Source organism: Thamnophis elegans, chromosome Z (assembly GCF_009769535.1).
Source record: "Thamnophis elegans isolate rThaEle1 chromosome Z, rThaEle1.pri, whole genome shotgun sequence".
NCBI classification, from domain to species: Eukaryota; Metazoa; Chordata; class Lepidosauria; order Squamata; family Colubridae; genus Thamnophis; species Thamnophis elegans.
In genome coordinates this window covers 28,958,430-28,979,255 of record NC_045558.1, presented here as the reverse complement: position 1 = coordinate 28,979,255, position 20,826 = coordinate 28,958,430, and the positions used below count along the sequence as shown (strand labels likewise).

Genomic DNA, 20,826 nt, shown 5'->3' with positions numbered 1-20,826 from the left:
TTATTCATTTAAGAAGATAGATATGTCACCATCTTCTAAAAATACTTGAAGAAAACCTTCTAATGTTAAATAGATCACATTGTTTTTCTTGTACAGTAGGAAGGTCTTTGGGTACCCATCATTGGTTTATATCACAAATAGTAGACAATTTTGGAAAACACTCAAATTTTGGAATGAAGAACATATTGTGATTCTATCTCAAAAAGTGTGGCTAACAACAATGCATAATTTACCAGGAAGCAAGCTATTTAGGAAATTCCCTGCAATCATTTTACCATCCAGTTTTTGCCTTTCTTCCCTAAGTATGGACTCCCTTCTAACAAAGCTTTGTTCTAGAGTTTAGACCACAACTTGAAGAATTCTTCCAAAGTCTACAGAGGTTTCCTTGTAATTAAAGCTAGAGCTGGCACAGTACTTAATGTCATGCCAGTTTTGCGGGTTTTTTTTAAAATAAAATTTAATTTAATTTAGCTTAAGTTAGATCAGGCAGAGAACCTCAGATATCCTACAAGTGCTACACTCCGTCTTCCTAGTCATAACATCTGTCCATTTAGAACCCCTATGTAGAAGCCAGGAGCCAGGAAATCAAGGAGTGCTTTATGAAATATGTGATAAAATGGTCACCATATGGATGGCTTTTCTGGGACTATTCCTGAAGAATAAACTATTCCTTAACATCATGTTTGTTAACTGGTCAGTTAACAGTGAAAGTATGATAGGAATAAATTAAAAATTATGGGATAACTAATTAATATTAAGATCTTGAAATATTTTAAAGTTGGTTCTACTCAGGATAATTTTAGCACTTTGGTATTGGGATTACTTTGGAAGGAACAGAAAGAATGAACAGGGGACAGTGACTGATATACCAGAGGAAGACACAACTTATCTATTGACTAATTATGGAGACTAATGGCTTGGGATTTATAGAGACCTCCAAACTGCCTGCAAGAAGTTGATTAGGTCTCTTCTTGACTCTTTAACAGAAGCTATTAAACTGTTGAACTATTCTTAGATGTGTAAAAAGGCTTTCATGCAAAGTATTTTTCAGGATTTCTAGAACATTTAATTGCATAAATGCTATGTAGGCAGTAGGATCTTTTTGGAATTCTACCTGTTTGTCATAATCATTTCCAAAGATTTTTACCTTTGATTTATGCTAAAATTATTGAAATGTAATTACTATGGAAACAAATACTATCAGAGCTGATTACATTTTTGAAGTGTATAGGTTGGAACTTCTGTGGATGATTCTTAGTCATTTCCGTAGGATTGTTAATAGGGTAGAGTAAAGTGAAAGGTATTGTATGTTTAGGTAATTGTAATTTTGAAAAGGATTGGGTCGCTAAGGCATATTTTAGCATGTAGGTTTAAATTATCAGTTATTTTATAACACATAGTAAATTCATTGATTACCAAATAAAATAAATGCTGAGTTATAGCTGCATATGATTGCTTCTCAAAACATTTTATAAAATTGAATTATTTCAGGACAAATCTGATTACATGGCTACTATGTTCAATAAATTAAATGTAGAATGACCCAATATTTCTCAGTTGAATTGTTCTCCCCCAGCTCATATATTAGGACTTCATTTTACAGAAAACCATATTTCTTTTTTAAATCCTTGTTCTAGATTCTAGGCTATATACAATAGGCTAGATACAGTACACTTAGGCATGGGCATTTGTTTACAAACAGCATTGAGCTGACACAACATAGGAAGCCAAAGCTAAACAGAGTACGTTATGTATCAGCACAGTGGATCAATGGAGTCAGTGGAAAGAGATGCTATTGCTGAAAGCAGAATTCATTGATTAGATTTAGGTTTAGTACCCTATAGTTGGACTACCCTGCATTTTTTGCTTGCTTATGTAAATTCTATTTTAAATGCTTAACAAATTGTTCAGTTTTTGTAATTGCGAACTGGAACGTCCTTTACTAAAACAGCTAACAGCATTTTAAACAGTAAAACCAATGGTCATCTGCTCTGCTACATTCCTTATGTTTTAAGAATTAAATATGATATTGTATCCAGGAGTGGGTTCTAGCCAGGTTACTGCTGGTTCGCTTGTGGGCGCGCTTTGCACATGTGCTGGATGCACGCTGTGCGTGCATGCACAGTTCAATAGAAATTCAATAGAAATTCTATTGAAATTTCAATAGAAATTAAAAACAAGATGGCAGCAGTGTCTGCGGTGACCGGGGAACTGGTTTGGAGGCATGGCCAGCCTCTGCCGATTCTGCGACCCAGCCATCATGCCACTACCAGTTCGGCCAAACCAGATCAAACCTGTAGGAACCCACCACTGATCGTATTGTATAGTTGCAAGCAAACTACAGTTCACTTATTATTTATAATACAGCTTTTGTTTAAGAAAAAGTAGTACATGCCATATAATGCAATTTTCAATGCAATTAAATTTACAAAAAATCTTCTCATTTAAATTACCAGTTTCTTTACTTTTGTATAATTAAATAATGGTACTGATTCATATTTGTGATGGTTGCACTGTCCCAGGATCAAGTGATGACCTTTTGCAAACTTCTGACAAGCAAAGTCCATTGGGAAGCCAGATTTACCAACTGTTACAACCACAGTGATCACTTAACAACTGTGGTAAAACTGCCATGCTATATTCGTATTATATGATGCATTGTACTGGACTTTGAAACCACAATCTATGGTTTATATGATAATTATATCTTTGTTTTGTTTTCTTCAAGAAATGTTTTTATGTCTTAGTCACAGTAGGAAATAGGACATCTTCACATAACTGAACATGGATATTTTCCAAGTCTGGTCAAGATATTGTAACAGTTGAAGCAAAAAATTGCACAAATTTGTTTCCTTCTGTGACAGAAAATAAAGGAATTAACAGTTTACAGCTTGTTTACAAACCATTTCTATGATTCATTTGTAGCTTTATTTTGCATCACAACAGAGCCAATTTTGCATTCATTCTATTGTAAGGAAAGTTGTAGGAAAATGTCTTTCAAATAAACTCCGGTAGATGATGGCTAAATTTAGTCAGGGTTCCTATTTCCCCACAGTCTGCAACTGACTATAAACTATAGATCTTCTGGCCTACAACCTTCTGAATATGGTGTATTTATTACTTATGTTTGGAAAGCTGATGATAGGTGTTGACATATTTATGGCAGATTGATTTCTATCTTTTTAAATAAATTCAACAGAAACAGTGACAGATATGATAATGTAAGACTTATTAACTAAATAAAATTTGATCAGGGTTGTGTTGAATTTATAATCTGACATGTATCTCTAATGTGGAGGAAAAGTGTGGTGGAGATTAAAAATAAATTTATGTGCTGGTAGCAATAATACATTGTTTTGTGTGATGGCATTTGTTAACAGGAAATGTATTAAATATGGTTACTGCTTCAAAAGCAATGAGGGTAATGTGTAAAATTCACTAAATGTTCCAATTCCAATGAATGTTACAAATCCCTAATAGAAAGGTTTTGTCCATTAATTTTTAGGTATAGTGGCAATTTCTAGATTAATTTTGACATTCATCCAGAATCTTTTAAATTTTAATTCTAATCAGTGTGCACATTGGTTAAGTGAAATTGTGACTGTGTTTTTGATCTTATTTCACCTTTTCTTTGCTCTGCAGACCTGCAAAGATTGTAAATGTAAGTATTAGTTATGTTTGCATCACTGTTGCAACTGCAAATAGTCACGAATGAGTCAATCAATAAATGAGGACTATATGTATCTGACTTGAATTTTAGTGGATTTTTCCAAGAAGATGATCATGGGAGTTGCTCACAGGAGCAGATTGTTATATTTCCTGGAATTTTGCAATTGAGAACAGAGCTGAGCCACAATGTCTAGCATATGGGTGTAAAATACGTCATGCACGGGCCATACCCACCTCAGCTCCCCAAAGGGAAAAATGTTACAATACATCATGGGATGGCAATGTGATGTGGCAATCTCGACACCTATGGCCTAGTATATCAGCCAGTTGTTTGACAACTAACATGGGTGGGTTTTAGCTGGTACGGACTGGTACGGGCCTACTGGTTGGTGAAATTTAACGTGCCTTACCATACCTGCTCATCCAAAGGCTCTGACAAGCCCACGTAGCGTGCGCTGCTCTCTTCTCTTTGATAGCTGCCTCGTTTCCAATGAAGCTGGTGGGGAATGCATGCAGAGGGAGGGAAGTGCATGGATTCCCCAGCCCCTTTATTGGAAACAAGGCGGCTGTCAGAGGAAAGACCAGTGTGCACCCATGAGCTTGTCCAACGAATCCTTGCCTCCTATTACTTCTTCGCTTGTTTGAAAAAGCAACACGGGGCGTGCTTCCTTGTCTTTGGCAGCTGCCTTGTTTCCAATTGGGGGGGGGGAGAAATCCATGTTTTTCTTCTCTCTGCATGGATTCCCCCCAATTGGAAATGAGGCTGCTGTCAAAGACAAAGGAGCACGCCATGCATGGCTTCTTCAACAGGTGAAGAGGAACAAGAAGGGAGTTCCATGTGGGGCTTTTCAAACAGCTGAACTCCCCTCCTGTTCCTCCTTCACCTGTTTGAAGAAGCCATGCAGGGCGCATTCTCTTGTCTTTCACAGCCACCTCATTTCAAATTGGGGGGGATCCATGGAGAGGAAGGAAGAAGATGGATTTTTTCCCTTCTCCCAATTGGAAACAAGGCAGCTGTCAAAGAGGGAGTGCCCCATGCATGGCTTCTTCAAACAGCAGAAGAAGGAACAGGGAGTTCCACATGGGGCTTTTCAAACAGCCGAACTACCCTCCTGTTCCTCAGGCAGGCCGGATCGGGAGCGTGCATCAGGCTGTTGCTCCTCCTGCAGCCTCCGCTGTTGGTGCGACTTTCATGAGGGGAAGAGAAAAAATAATAAAAGGCTCCATGGCGGACTGGCCTGTCATGGAGTGACTCATCCCTCTCCCCCGCCTAGTGGAGTTTTCCCCCCCTCAGCTTGGCTCTTCTTCATTCCTTCCTTGGCTCAGTGCCCACCAAAGCGCTGCCCCATACATGCCCCCTCTGTGTGCCTGGATGCTGGCCTGAGGGGGAGTATGTGATGGCAGCGCGGGGCAGCTGGTGGCGGCAGCTACTCTCCTGGGTTGGTTGTGGTCACGCTGCTTGGCAGGCAGCTCCCTGACTCCCCTGCTGCTGCCTTAGCAGCAGCACATCCCATCCACAGAACCGAGGCTGGGAAGAAGATTGAGAGACATGGAGCCACAGACTCCCCCTTTCTCTTGTCCCACAGCTTGCCTCCTTGATGGGACCAGGTTGCATACAGGGTGAGTGGAGTTTGCGACCAACTTTAAAGTGAATGGGGCTGTTTGTGACTAAATGGAACAGAGAACATAGAGGGATGCAAGGGAATATAGAGGTAATCTAGTCCAATCCCTTCCAAGGCATGAGTCCTTACACTTTCTTCTCTTTGAGAGCTGTCAGTGGCAGACATGAGGGAAATTGTGTGTGTGTGACAGAGAGAGAGATAGAAGAAAGAATGGGAAAGAGAAAGAAGGAAAGAGAAAGAAAGTTGGAGAGAGAGAGAGAGAAGAAAGAAGGAAGTAAAAAGAAGAAGAAGGAAAGAAAACTTATGATCACAATTGAGCCCAAAATGTTGGTTGCTAAGCAAGAGCATTATTAAGTGAGTTTCACCACATTTTCCAACTTGGCCATGCCCACCGGGTCACACAACCGCCAAGTCACATGACCACCAAACCACTCCACAAAGCAGGCCACACTTACAGAATAGGTTCTAATTTTTTTGAAACCCACCACTGGTGCTGTAGCAGTGTTGACAGTAACAGACCTAGAAAAACTGGTTATTAAACATTTGTTAGCCTACCATTGGCTGTGACCCTTAATTTTCATGGAGAAAAATTCAAGGCAACTAAACATGGAATCTATTTGAATTTACTTGTGAGATAGATTTGGAGGCATTTACTGTAGTCATTCATGAAAGTTTGGTTTTCATAAGTTGATAATGGGGAAGACTAATTCTTGGTTATCTGGTAACCTATTTTATATGGCTTAACCTTGTCCAACCTTTGATTATAGTACAAGTAGTTCTTGACTTACAACCATTTCTTTAGTGAATGTCCAAAATGACAACAGTACTTTATGACCATTTTCACACTTACGACTGTTACGGCATCCTAGTAGTCACATGATCAAAATCCAGACATTTGGCAACTGGTATGTATTGATGATGGTTGCAGTGTTATGGGGTCAAGTGATAATCTTTTGTGAACTTCTGAGAAGCAACAGGGAAGCTAGATTCACTTAACATCTGTGCTACTAACTTGACAATTGCTAAGATTCACTTAACAGTTATGTTAAGAAAGATTGTAAAATGGAGCAAAACTTAATAACTGTCCTGATTAGCAATGGAAATTTGGGGCTCAAAAATTACCAATTACCTGTGGCCACTGGACCAAATATATTTGCCTGTAAGAATTATACACATAAGTATATTTTTTGTACATATGTAGCCATGTGGGAATAAATATAAAATTAGTTTTTCAAGCAAGATTATCAATACTCCAATGATCCAAGGTGCTATCTCCTATTTTCATTGGAGTTTAGGTGACAAAATGCAGTTATCATCTGCAAAAGACTGTGTTAGAGAGAAAAAGAGAGAATTCCTTCAATCTTATTAGTGCTACCATTTTTTTAAATCAACTGCCAGTTATATTGTTTAAAGAGCTGTCCTTAACAATTTGTTAGTTGAAGTCTCTTATGCGACTTACAGTCTGCAATGTTGTGGCTTGCTAAAAGCGTGATATATCTAACAGTTTTCAATTCAGGTGAGCAGATTTCTAGATCTGTTTCATTCGTAAAGAACTCATAACTTGGCATTCTTTCACTATTCAAGAATTAGCTTCCTTTTTTACATCCTACTACTATCACATAACCATCAGTCATCTCCAAACCTGCACACTTTTGGTACTACAACTTGCAGGGTTTCCACCTACCAGATTTTCTTTTAAATGAAGGGTTTTTTTTTTGTGAAATCACCATGCCTCATGAAATTTTATGGAATTTTTAATGCTATTTCCATCTGATTTTTCTGTCTTTTTCTTACCATAGAAAATCCATCAATGAGGAAAGATGTTTGGTAGTCGAAGGAACAATGATACTTAAAATAATCCTTGTTCTTAGGAGGTCTATATTCTTTAGCAGTAAGATAAAATTCATGTAAGTTCTTGGCCAAGCTAAACTGAAAACCTACTGACAGAAAGGCTTTGTAATAATTTGAATTTCTTCTGAATTAAAAAAATATATGAGTTTTTTCAAATGTCTTGCAAATAAATGCTTCCATCATGTTTTCTTCCACTTGCCAATTTAGGATCTTTTAATGCTGCATTTGAGCACAAGTTATGCTATACTCTTTTTCCAGAAGATTCCCTTATATTATTCCCTCTTTGAACCTTCCCCAACAGTATTGAACTACAGGACCTTGATTGCAGTCCTTGAAATCTCTAAAAATAGTTACAAAATAATTGTTATTAAGATTGGGGAAATCATTATGGTTACTGATCAATCCGTAACTAAATGTAGACATGTCAGCTCACGCTTACACTCTGGTTTTGAAAGAAACATCAGATGTCTGTTGAATTTTGATGGAAAACTGTGAGGATTGTGGTCTTGCTAGACCCTTCTGAAGAGCTTGATGTTCCCTGCCTCTCATTCATATGCTTGAGAATATCAGGTTGTTAATATCTGGTTCGGAAATATTGATGTATCCAAAATACCATATTCTTTTTCTTTTTGCCTCTTTGAAACCAGATTGTTAGCTCATAAAAATTGGATCATGAGAATATTTGTGTTGCTGTATCATCACAAAGAGAAATGCTAGAATAAATTACCTGACATTATACTAAGAGAGATGTCTGATAAAATTGAATTGTAACTTATGTAAAAAACGCTTAAGCACATATGCACGCCAACTATTTAAATATCAAAACTGTAGCCTTAATCTGGGTTTCTTATGATGCATAAATTGATAAAAGACTTTTGTTTATTGCTGCCCATTGTGAAATGGGTTTTATATATTTGATGTAATTAACTGTTCTTTAGGCATAGCATACAGATAAATTGTTCTGTACAGAATAGAGGTTGATGTTTCATTGTGTAAGAATTGGCAATTTAGAAATAATTGTAACCTAATAAAATAGTCTGTTCTTTTCTTCTTTTTTACATAGCAAAAGCTATTTTTTTTAAAAAAGTGTCAGGATACAGTATATCATTATATAATACTAGGTCTTCAGATAAAGAAGATGACATTCTGGCTTTTTTTTTCATTGAATTGATGTTTTGCCCTTTGATTATTTTATTATTTATAGCAGTTACACATGACAAATTTAATCTTGTTTAACCAATTTGGAACACTGATCTTATCTTCAAACCTCTTCATTTCCTCCAAAGAATGAGATGCAGTTTCTGTGAAAATATAAAAACAGCATACTTTAGAAAGGAAATGGAGTCAGTGAGAGCTATGCATAGTAGAATGAGTTATAAGACTGCCAAGTTTGGCAAGGTCACACTTCTTCACATTCCATCATTGTCAGATTTCCAAGCTCATGTTGCTGAGAATAGCAACAAGCAAAACATATATTTTTTCTCTCCAGAGGACTATCCCAAACATCTAAATTAAGGAAACATGCTGGAAATTGGTAAAAAGTGTGATCTACTTAATATTCAATTCTTTGTTGAAAGAAGAAGAATTAAGTTTTTATTTTCTAATAATCATCTATCCATTTTTGATCCTAATTCTGGCAGCATATGAAGCAAAGCTTTTCTCTACCTAAGAAAACAAGCTCCAAAATAACCAAGTAATTAGAGAAGATTTTTAATAGAAATAGATTGTTTATAAATCACAGACAGTAATATATGCTTTGAGTTATTGGCTGTAACAGATTTGCTCCATTTTATACCAATGTTTTGAGGTATCTTAATATTTGGAGCCCAGCAAGCGGCAACTGTTGATCTGACTAATTTTGAGAAGCTAAACAGGGTGAGGCAGTGTTAGTATTTAGATAGAAAACATCCTGGAAGAAGGCAGCAACAAACCACTTATGAATTGGGCCAAAAATATCTACAAGGAGGTGTCTGTGTAGTCATTAGGAGTTGAGCTTGACTGCAGGGAGTCTTTATCTTAATATTTGGAATTTCAAGCCGGCTCTCCTTATTCGGCAAAGAGGCCTGTGAAGTTTCATGGTTAGGTGATTGATTGTCTGGGTGTTCCTGCCTCTCCCTCTCCTTTCATATTCCCTTTTTTCCCCATTGCCTTTCTGTGTGGGTGACTTCCTTTATAGAATAAGTAAAAGCTTCACTTAGTGCAGTGGTTCCCAAACTTGGCAACTTTAAGACTTGTGGACTTCAACTCCCAGAATTCAGAGCTGGCTGGAGAATTCTGGGAATTGAAGTCCACAAGTCTTAAAGTTGCCAAGTTTGGGAACCACTGACTTAGTGAAACATGAAGCAGTCAAGTTACTAACTGGTACACCAGGACGTTCTTATTCTATGCTGCAAGTTCTGAACTTTTCTCAGTTTGTTTTCCAGGTTCTTTTCAGAACATTGTTTCTAACACAGAAGGAGGCAACTATTTTGATCCATGAGTCTATTTGGGCTTGAGAAGTCAAATAAAAAAAGCTGCCATGGGTGTTGGAGGATCTAAAAGCTGATGTCATGAATACAGCCTTTCATAAAACACCCATTTACTGGAAGACAAGGTAGTGAGGCTGTTTTCAGCCTTGCCCATTAGCCCCAGGGATGTTTTCTTCAATTAATCTTTCTTTTATCTTTTTCTTTTAAGCCGATGAGTGTACTTTTAAGCAAAGCATTTGGGTTGTAGTCACTTGTTCTTCTTTGCACTTCCACTCAGCATCTTTATACCAGGTCGGAATCAGCATTTAAATGGATCGATATTGTAATGTCAGTTAAGTTTGAAAACTGACTTGGGTTTTTGCTATAGTGTGTTGAAATCAAAGTAATGCTGGGTGTTCAAGTATGCAGTTCTGGAGTACTCCATGAGTACCCCATTCTTGCATTGGTAGAAACTTACCGCATTCCTCTTCTTGGCTTGCTTCTCTGCCATCTGTCCATAGAAGGTAAGCTGCCAGGATTGTCAGTATTTTGAAGATGGCTAAAGTAAAAATGACAGCAATTTGTTTTTAAAATGCCTTTTCAGGAAGTGGAAATTGTGACGTGGAGAAATAGAATCCATATGAATGCCTTTATAGGATGGCATTCATAAGATGAATTCTAAATTAGACCTAGAAAATAAAGATACTATAAGTTTATTACTTTGTAGGATCCTATATTTCTATGAATGGATTTTGCAGATCTTAAGAGAAACGACTATATTGCCTGCTGTATTCTTCAAAGTTTTGCAGTTAGAAATTGTTATGCTATAAGCATATATCGACTCAACATCTGAAAAGTCATTTGCTGGATACTTGTCTGTCTACATCTTCAGCTTGAGTATCTACTTGAGAGAATATATGAAATGTCAGTAAAATATAACCAATTCTCTACAAGTGTGGCATTAGCTCTGGATATTGGGATGGAGCACAATACCACATTGGTCTGGTGCATTTATAATACCATGACATAATATAATTTATTTATTTTTGGTTCAGCATTATGGGTAAATCCATCCAATATGGCTTAGAGTTATGTCTGATCCAAATCTATTATCACTTTTCAAGCCCATGGTTTTTAAAAAAAAACATGATTTGAAAGGGGAATTAGATGTCCATAAATCAGGAGCTGCATTGGAGAGTAGGAAATTCATTCTGTCTTTTTTGCCATTTCCCAGCACAACACATGGTTTACAGTTAGTGGTATGGAACGTATAATAAATAATCTTTAATAAATTATCTTTTCAAATCACCAGCTAATAAATCCACCCTACTCTATTTTGTGGGCATCACTCCTACCTTGATGTATGTTCCCAATAAATTAATTTTTCACATTTCTTTGTCTGTAAATATATATTTTTATGATTAGAATAAAAATAAAGGTTTCCAGGTGCCATAGTGAGTGGATGGGCTCTTTTATCCATTCTAAGACCACATGATAAAGTGGAATATAGATAAAATAAACATCATTGCCCGAGTGTGCAAACTCTCCAAGAAACTGCTATTAAAATTGAGAAGTTCTTAATATAAAAGAAAATCCATATTTTTCTAACAGCCATGTCTCAAAAGTAGGAAGCTGCAAGACGACCTTTTGAAAGGTTTTATGAGAATAAAATATTATTTAATGGAATGTTGATATTAATTTCATATTGGGTTGTGAAATTTCAAGAAGTGCGATTCTTTCTTGAAAAGGCTATGGCTTGGCTAGAGTGTGAGTGTGCACCACTCTATTGTAACTGCTGCTATTTTTGTAAAGTCTTTGCTATGCCCATGGGCATGAAAGTTGGTTTAGAACAACAGTGCTATTTTCAAAAAGCAAGTCACAGTCTACAATAAATGGAGGAGGGTGGCTTTTTCTAAACTTTGAAATAATCTAATGATTAAGATGTACTGCTAGGATTTTGCTCCCTCTGTTCCATGAAGCTTTTGGCATAGCCCTTTAATTCTAACTATTTCTTAAACCTTAGGCCTATGTTGCAAGTAATGTCAAGTGCTTTATTAGAAAACACATTGGCATTTTTGTTGTTTGCAAAGTTCTTTTAAGGCTAATAGCAATGAGGGAAGAGCAGATCTCATGAAGCCCATGACTGGAAAAGAACAGTTAAGCTAATATTCCTCTAGGCCAGGGGTCCCCCAACCTCTGTGTCGTGGCCCGCTAGTGGGTCATGAGCGGTTTGCAACCAGGCCACAGAAATGGTGAGCGAATGCATGCGCACGCATGAGCATCGTGTCTCCTCTTGTGTGAGCAGCAGCCTAGCTGACTGGCTGCTGGATGTGTGTCAATGCATGTGGTGTATGTCCATGTATGTATGATTATCCTTAATCTCATATCTTCCAGATGTGTCAATTTACACCTGGAAATTCTTTTTGATCAGCTTCACTCAATTTTTAACTCTAGGTTGTGGATTTCTTTGAGGTTTATGGGATATCGTCATTTTATCATGGCTCTTAAAATCTTGTCTGCTTCAATTGACTGGTATAGACATTGTTGCATCAGTAAAGAATTAAACTCTGCAATGCTTATTCTGATTCTCAGAATGCATAAGGCAGAAATATTGGAAAAATTGTACCTAAGGTCACATGTTGCAGTCTGCCTTACAGTTTTTGTGCTAGAACAGATATTAAATTTATGAACCATGATCTATGGCTTACCATTTTGAGTGAATCCAACTAATTGTGTTTAATAAACTCATAGTTAAACAATATTGCAATTACAAACTTAAACGTGAATCAGAATCAAATCTGCATTGTTTTGTTTTTATTCTGTAGAGTATCATATTATTGTTCTTTATTGTTATTTTCAGGCTAATAAATTAAATAGAACAAGGTTAGGGATTCCCCTCCCCCATTTTGGGGAGGGTAAAATGTTTAGCGGCTGCCTGTAGGCAGGATTGAAACAAACCATATTGGTTGTTGGCAGAGGGAGGAAGGGAGGGAGAAACTTCTTTGTTTGATATCCTTTCTTTTCTCCTTTCTTTCTTTTTCAACCAGCAAGCAGTAGGAATAATGTTCTTTTTATACTATAAAAGTATATATTTTATATACTTCCCCTACATTAGAAGATATTTTTTCTAGCTTGCTATAAGAATACAGAAACTGTTACTTCTCCATTTTGTTGTATGGTGTAATGAACAGGATTAGGCCGTGCTTTTCTGAAATAGCTAATGCACATAAAAAAAGCATTATTGGAAAGGAACGAACCATCTTTCATGAACCCTTACAAGTGCCATCAATTCCTTCCCTTCTGCATTTTTGCATTTGTTTGTGGGTGCATAGCAGCAGTGATAGGAAACACTGAAGAATCTAGTTTTTGTTGGAAAATTATCCATCATGTTTCTCAATTTTGAATTAACCAATGATTCAAGATGTTGTGCTTAAAATGAAACAAGAGGGTTGCAAGACATGGGAGGGGGAAATTAAAAGTTTTTCCCCAATCTCATCAATGGCAAATCTTAATATACTGTATGTGGAACAGTGGCACAAATCATGTTTCAATGTTAGCTTATACTTGAAATAAAGTAGAAACTATCATTGAAATGTTATAGTTTGTGCTGGGATTCCATTTATATGAAAAGTTGTCATTGATGAGATTGGAAAAATAATCTTTTAATCTCCCCCACCCCCCATGGTCTTTCAGCCTTCTTACTTTACTTTATATCAATTTTCCCTGCATTTTCTTTTCTTTTTTCTTTTTATAAAGCTTTCAGTAATTATTTTATTCCTTAGCCAGATCTCTTTTGTACTGCAGCCAGTTCTTTCATCTTTTCAGAGTTGAACTCACTATTTTAATTAACTAAAGGGAAACAGCCATCCTAGTGCAGTGCTTGAATTTTCAGTTTAGTTAAAAAGACACATTTACTTACTTAATTTTACAGATTTGTACCTTCCTCTCTGGTTTTCTAGGATCTGAATTAAATGTTTATTGTATGATGCATTGTTATTACAGCTTGAGCATTATGCACAAAGCATCTTGTGTATATTTGTCTTGTATCAAAACTAATTTTACAGATTTTCTGCTGTCTGATGTACTCTGATGATGAACTTCAAAGCACAGGAGAAAGATAATCTCAAACTTCAAAGAGAATTTCTGACTTAAAAAACACATTATGTCCAGTACCCAGAGATACTGGATACAGTTTTCACCAAGCTTTCCTTTTTTTAAAGGTTTAAGTCTCATAAATGTTTAACATCCAGGTCAGAATTGTATGATTCTTTCAAATGATGAAGAACCAAACAACTGCGCTTCTAGCTTTTATCCAAGATTTGTTCTTTTTTACTATATCAAGTCATTAGTATTAATATAACATTAATCGCTAGAAGGCAAATATTATTATGGATCTGTTAGGTTGACATTTGAAATCTAAATCCCCACATTTTCTTTGCATTGTATGCCTATATTGAGCACTAAAGATACAGTTGGCCTTTTAAAAAGTAGCAGTTATTGATACTCATAAAAATTGAGCTTTTATTCTGAATTTCTTTACTTCTGTATTTATTTATTGTATATACCAGTGATGGCTAACCTTATTCCCATCACGTGCCAAAAGCAAGGGGAGTGCAGGAGGGTCATGCGCAGGTGTGTCCATATCCACAATTCTATGCACATATGCCCACACTCTCCCCCTGCTTCTTGTGCATGATGGACCCATTTTTCTCCCTCCCCAGGCTCCAGGGGATTTCTAGGAGACTGGAGAAGGCGAAAATGGCCTCTCCCACCCCTCCGGAGGCTTCAGGAGCCTCTGGAGGGTGAAAAATGGCCAAAAATGAAGGCCAAAGTAGCTGGCCAGCATGCACATGTTCGCTGTAGCTGACAGGGCAATGCCTCGTGTGCCCTAACAAATGGCTCTGTGTGCTACCTATGGCACGCATGCCATAGGTTCGCCATCACGGGTATATATTGTAGATCACACAAAGATCTTAAGTAATGAAGAGGTGTAACTTTTGTGTAGCTTTAGATAGGGATTTTATTGAAAAAGATTTGGATTGCAAATGTTACTTTATTAAATCTACAGTACACATCCAATTCTGCAACATAAGATTTAGCAGAAAAATTCTGAATCAACTCAAACTGCGTAGAGTCAAAGTGCTACTTTGTCAATTATAGAATCAATCAAATGTTCAGTAGAAGATACTGATAAGTTCACTGAGTGCTGTACAAGAAGGTCAGTTCCAGTTTTCTGACGTTATAGAGCAATCGGTAAATCCAATATAGTCACATTTCTATGTTTTGGTTGTGAAAATGCAATTGAGTATGATTTATTTAATAAACATAATTTAGTCAAATCCAAGTTGGTTATTATGCGAATACCATCAGAAAATTATTTCCCATCATTTTCTAATTCACTCAATTCAGGCTGTATTGACATGTTGTAATAATCAACTTCTCAGTAGATTGTACCAGAGGTGGGTTGCTCCCGATTCGGCCCAGTTCAGCAAAACTGGTAGTCATAATGTGGCCTGGATCACAGAACTGGCAGTGACCCAGGGTGGCCACACCCCTTAACCGGTTCCCCAGTCTCCATTGCCATTGCTGGCATCTTGTTTATTAGGTTTTAATTGCACAGAACCATTCACAGAAAACTCTGCATGTGTAAGCAATGTACAGCACGAACAAACTGGCATGATTTGCGTAGAAACCTACCCCTGGATTGTACCAATCTTTCCCCCGCTCCAAATTTATCTTTTAACCATGAATCTGTTGTTACAGGGTAAAATCTAGGAGTTCAGGACATAGTTGTACCCAGCCACTGCTTGCTTGATACCACAGAAGAACTGTTCATGGCCTAGTGCCTGTGAGTGAAAATTTTCCCCAACTATTTCTCTTCCTCATGTCTACAGTATTTTTTCTCCTATTGTTACACATTTCTCCTTGTTAATTTCTGGCCACTATAAAAATTGTTACGCCCTCCAGATGGAAATTATAGCCACATGAATGCTCCATATATCATCCAAGTTTTGAGCTGCTAATTGGTTTGGTTCATTCTTACATAAATCCCGAGAAAGTGGAAAGCGTGAACAAGAAATTCCAAATAACTCCACCTCAATTTTGCTTGGCACAAGAGGGAGAAATTTCAAATTTTAGTTATTACACTTAAATTATTATATTTCGGTTCTTATAACCTACATAAACTACACTGTATTCCTAAAACCTCTGCTCTGCCTATTGTTTGGCCTATTTTGAAGGGCTGACAGAGGCAGTCTGTTGCTGCTGGTTGAAAGAAAGCAAGATTTTGTGCCTTCCAGAATTGAGAACTAGAACTTGGCGTAGACCGCCTAATTAGATGTAAGATAATTATAAATGTAAATTATTCAATGCTTCAACCCAATTGCCTTGTTTCATACCCAATATACAGGTAGTCCTCAACATATGAGAACTTTATCCCATTTTACGACTTTTCTTGCCTGAGTTGTTAAGTGAATCACTTCAGTTGATAAGTTAGTAACCTGGTTGTTAAGTGAAACTGGCTTCCCCATTGACTTTGCTTGTTAGAAGGTTGCAAAAGGAGGTGACATGATCTTGGGACGTAGCAAGTCTTAATATGAACCAGTTGCAAAGCCTATGAATTTTGATTACATGATCATGGGGATTCTGCAAAGGTTGTAACTGTGAAAAATGGTCATGTCACTTTTTAAAGTGCCATTGTAACTTTGAATGGTCACTAAATGAATTGTAAATCGATGACTACCTGTATTATGCTTAATACTTGGGATACATTAGGAAGAAGAAACCCTTTGGAATGTGGACTATTTATGTTTCCCCGACTTTTTATTGAAGCACATAGAAAACTATCAAATCATACTAATAGAGTTAAATACTATGATTTTTGTCACTGTGACTTATCCCATTAAGTCTCTGTGATAATTAATAATAATTAATTAAAATTAATAATAATTAATTAAAATTTTGAATCTTAAAAGTACTTAACGTTGCTCAGAATTGACTGACAGCAGAAAGAATGTCCAACCTTCAATTAAATGAAATGTTTTTTGTGGTAAATAATTCTATTATTAGTCTGCACTAGACCCTGCATTTCTATTGTATTAATGTAGATGAGGTTATTTGCTTGCAAGAAATAGGTGATGTTTAATTGAGAAAGCTTGGAGACCAAAAAAAAGGGTTGTCATATACATGTCCCATAGAGATAGATCAGCAACTTGCAGTTGGTATAAAATATAAATCTCTGGGAAGATTTATTAAATTTTCTTTGGTCTTCTCCTCAGCAAACAGGCCTGAAAACAGATAACGGTAATCCTGGACATTTTTAACTAGAACAAATCACAGTATTTTGATTTCTATATAGCACTGAACTATATCAAGGTGGAAGGAACCTTGTGCTCTATAAATTATATCTTAGCCTAAGAAACTTATCTCTCTGTGCAATTCAGCATTGTATCACCAGGAATATTAACCTGACGATAGTGTAGACATTTGGTTTGAATATATTCTATATGAATAATTTCCTATTTTTTTTTACCTCCTTTAAAATTAGGGAAATTGACTAAATGCATGTTAACTGCTCATTATATGAACATATATGTAAGTCTAATAAAATTGTTGAATATTCACACAACTCAGAAAAATAAGCAACAATGATTGTAGTAAATGTCAGATTAGAGTAGAAATAAGCAAATCAAATTGTGACTTAGCATTATAATGGATATTATCTAAATGGTATTATCTATTATTTAAATGGTAGCTGTTTAAGATAACTTATAAAATAAAATATCCTGATTGCTAGCTTCATAAAAGTCAAAATCTGTGTGGCACTCATGGGTTACTAGATTAAATGTAATAATAAATAGTATTTGAGATGAATGTAGTATTTCAGACTGAAGATAATGTTCTGAAGGCATGATTTTCTTTATGGTGCCTTATTGTTAAGCACATTGCCTATTTATGTGAAGGAAAAGTGCTGACCTTATTAACATTAATAAGGATGACCTTTGAGAATGTGGAATATGAATGAATCCTTTGTGACCAGTTCATAAAGGGCCTGAGTTTGCATTTAAAGAGACAGATATCAAGATAGTAAAAGACAGAACTATATATACTCAACCAGACATTGAAAATCACTTTTATGGAGACTTTTTTCTAGGTGGTATTACTTGCTCTACGTAGCAGCAATGCTGATCGCTACTTAGATTTTCATGTTTATAGATTTATAATTCTGTCTGTCTCTCTGTCTGTCTCCTTCTCTTGGTTTGAGAGCCAGTTTGGTGAAATGATTAAAGCATTAGGCTAGAAATCATGAGATCATGGATTCTAGTCCTGCCTGAGGCACAACTAGGTACCCTTGGGGAACTGTCAGTAATTTTTAAATTATTAATAATAATTTTGTTGAGTCACTTATGGGATAGTAACTTATTCTAGGAAAGAGGCAATGGCAAACCACTTCTGTGAAAAAACCTCACCAAGAAAACTGCAGGGATTTGTCTGGGCAGTATTGAAGAATTGGAAACAATTGAATGAAAATAAATCATCCCACCTTAGTTTTAAGTTTCTCCTTAATTTTGCTTTGATTATTTATATCCCATTTTAACAATGCTTTATTTTCTTCCTCTTCCTCTTACACTTTCAAACTTAATACACATGTAATGTTTTGCTTATTACTGTGGGCCAACACTTTATTCACTTTAATTCTTCTACTTCTAAATGCCTTAGGTTTGCAATAGCTAACAGAATGCCACAGGAAAGATTTAAATAAAAATAAAATAAAAACAACCATAAACATAAACTTTCCATAAACTATGATTGTATCATTCAATGGGGATAAGCTAAACACCTTCTGTAAGCATTAAGTCTGCCCAGTAGGATTGTGGCTCTTCTCTTTTTTTAAAAAAAAGCCTAGAACAAGCACTGGGATCTACTGAACTGGTCTGAACTAAGGTTTCAGTTTGTGGAATAGAGGGATTTCAGCCTATGCTATCTTTGCAATATAGATCATGGGCACCATTTATGTTGCTTCCCAGGGATATATGTTTAGAAAAAGGTAAGACTAGGCCAGTGATGGGCAACCTTTTTGGCGTGGTGTGTCAAAAATTGGCAAAAAATCGAGCATAACTCGCGTTGTGTGTCACTTCGACAAAAACATAATTTTGCGCAATTTATAGTTTACACTACAAAAATGTATAATTGCAATATATAATTGTATTTAATAAACCAAAAACAAATTATTTAACATACCTGCTTAGTAACTTCTTTGTTCATCAGTCGATTTCGTATGTTGCCCTTGATATTATTGAACTTGTTTGGGGTGCCGTGAACCAGGGCTGTGGAGTCGGCTGCTTCCAGCTCCACATCCTCATCAACATGCCGCTCCAGCCCGCCCCTGCTATGAATATTCCTAGTGACGCGAGGGCTGCTAATGGCGCTCACAGTTCCCGTTGGCACTCCGCTGTTCCCTGCTGTGGTGCGGTCGTAACCGACAGTCCCAGTACAGGAGTAGACTCTCTGTGCCGGCCTGACTGGAGAGAGGCGCGCACTGTTCTAATCACTGTTCCCGCGCTCCTCTCCTGCGGGTCCTCCCTCGCTGCGCTGATGACGTGTGTGCGCACGGCACGCACGCCTTACCAGCAGCCCCTGCGCTCAGAAAGGGGCAGCGGCGATACAGTTAGTGAGTGTGGGCGGGGGAGATCACACGTCTCGCCCCCCCGTTCCTCCAGCACAGATTCTTTCATCCTCGGCGGCCGTGCAGGAGCCGAGGATGAATCGCATGAAATCCTGTGCGTGTCACCCCAAATGGCTACGCGTGTCAGCACTGACACGCGTGTCATAGGTTCGCCATCACTGGACTAGGCGCTACAGTGGTGGTGGTGGGGCAAAATATCAAACTAATCCCTGTCATTGGGACTGAGCTCCCTGCACTTACCTAAAAGTAAAAGCTTAATTTTAAAATAATAAAATAAAAGCCATAATATCGCCTGCTTTTTTGATGTAACATATAAATTAGCATCAACATTAGCAAATGAACTCCTGAAATGAAATAATTTGAGAGCATACTACAACACCTTCAACAATTATTTAATATTTTAAAGTGATTTAAATTAATATTATAATTCTTTCCAAAATTGCTCATTTATAAAACTGAGTAAGAACGGTATCTTAAAAAATTATGATATGCTTGTGAGCCAGCATGTGTAAGGGAATGAGAGTTCTTTGGATATTTATTCCTAAAAATTGATTGTTGATTAGTTAAGAGTTTTTAGATATAGTGGTATTTCAGTATTTATCACTAATTGTTTCTGGGAGGTGCGATGAGTACCCCGAAAAAATTTGCCATAAGGAATAATGTAGTGAATTAGAAGCCAACACTGGTTGACACTGACAAGTTTTAGATTGTGCTTTGAGTTCCAAACAAATGATGAGTACCGGGACAACATTTTCACATCAGAATGCATTAAGTACCAAATTTGATGAGTTTCAAAGCAATTGTGTACCAAGGTATCACTGTAATTGATAAAAATGCTATATATGAAATTATTCCATCCAAAAAAACATTCAGGAAACTCTTATGAACAGGTCAACTATATATGTTTTGGAATAACCTTTGAGAAAAAAATGTACCAAAAAGACTTTAAACAAAAATAGTGTGATAAGAAGAATTAAGAAATAAAGAAGAGAAACACTAATAGCGTAATAAACTCTTTCTCACTTCATTCTCTGCTTTTATTTTTTGGTCTGAAAGAGAAATATATTAAAAAGAGAATAATACAACTGTGAATAAATAAGGGTATCTTGGTTGTGAAGTTCCTAGGCTTTATAATCTCATTCTATTTATTGTTTTTTTTAATTAAAATTACCATGCTATGCAAACTGCCATTTGAAAATAAATACAAACATTAATTGTTTTAAATTATTGTAATGAGCCAGAACAATGCTCAGAACAAATAAGTTACCAGTCAGTTATAATATAGTGGTAGTGGTAGTAGTAGTGGTGGTAGTAATAGTAGTAGTTATTATTATTGTTGCTGTTGTTATTATTATGATGATGATTATTATTATTTTGTTCCAGACACTATCCAAAGCAGTCCTTTACTACAGTGGCAGATACCCCTGAAAACATTCGACTAAAACAGCAAAGTGAATTGCAAAGTCAGGTAATCTTTGCATTATTTTTTGTAAATGTATTAAGGATAATCAGGAACCATTTTTAAAACCATCCCTGATTACTTATTTAATTC

At 36.5% G+C, this 20,826-nt stretch overlaps 1 protein-coding gene across 1 annotated transcript in view; it reads left to right on the top strand.

The window, feature by feature from the left end:
• NEBL (nebulette) overlaps positions 1–20,826 on the top strand; it is a 165,245-nt gene that overhangs the window by 45,496 nt on the left and 98,923 nt on the right. Inside the window, exon 3 of the mRNA XM_032237740.1 lies at positions 20,658–20,742. Coding sequence (XP_032093631.1) covers positions 20,658–20,742 — 85 coding nt within the window. The remainder of the gene's footprint in view (positions 1–20,657; positions 20,743–20,826) is intronic.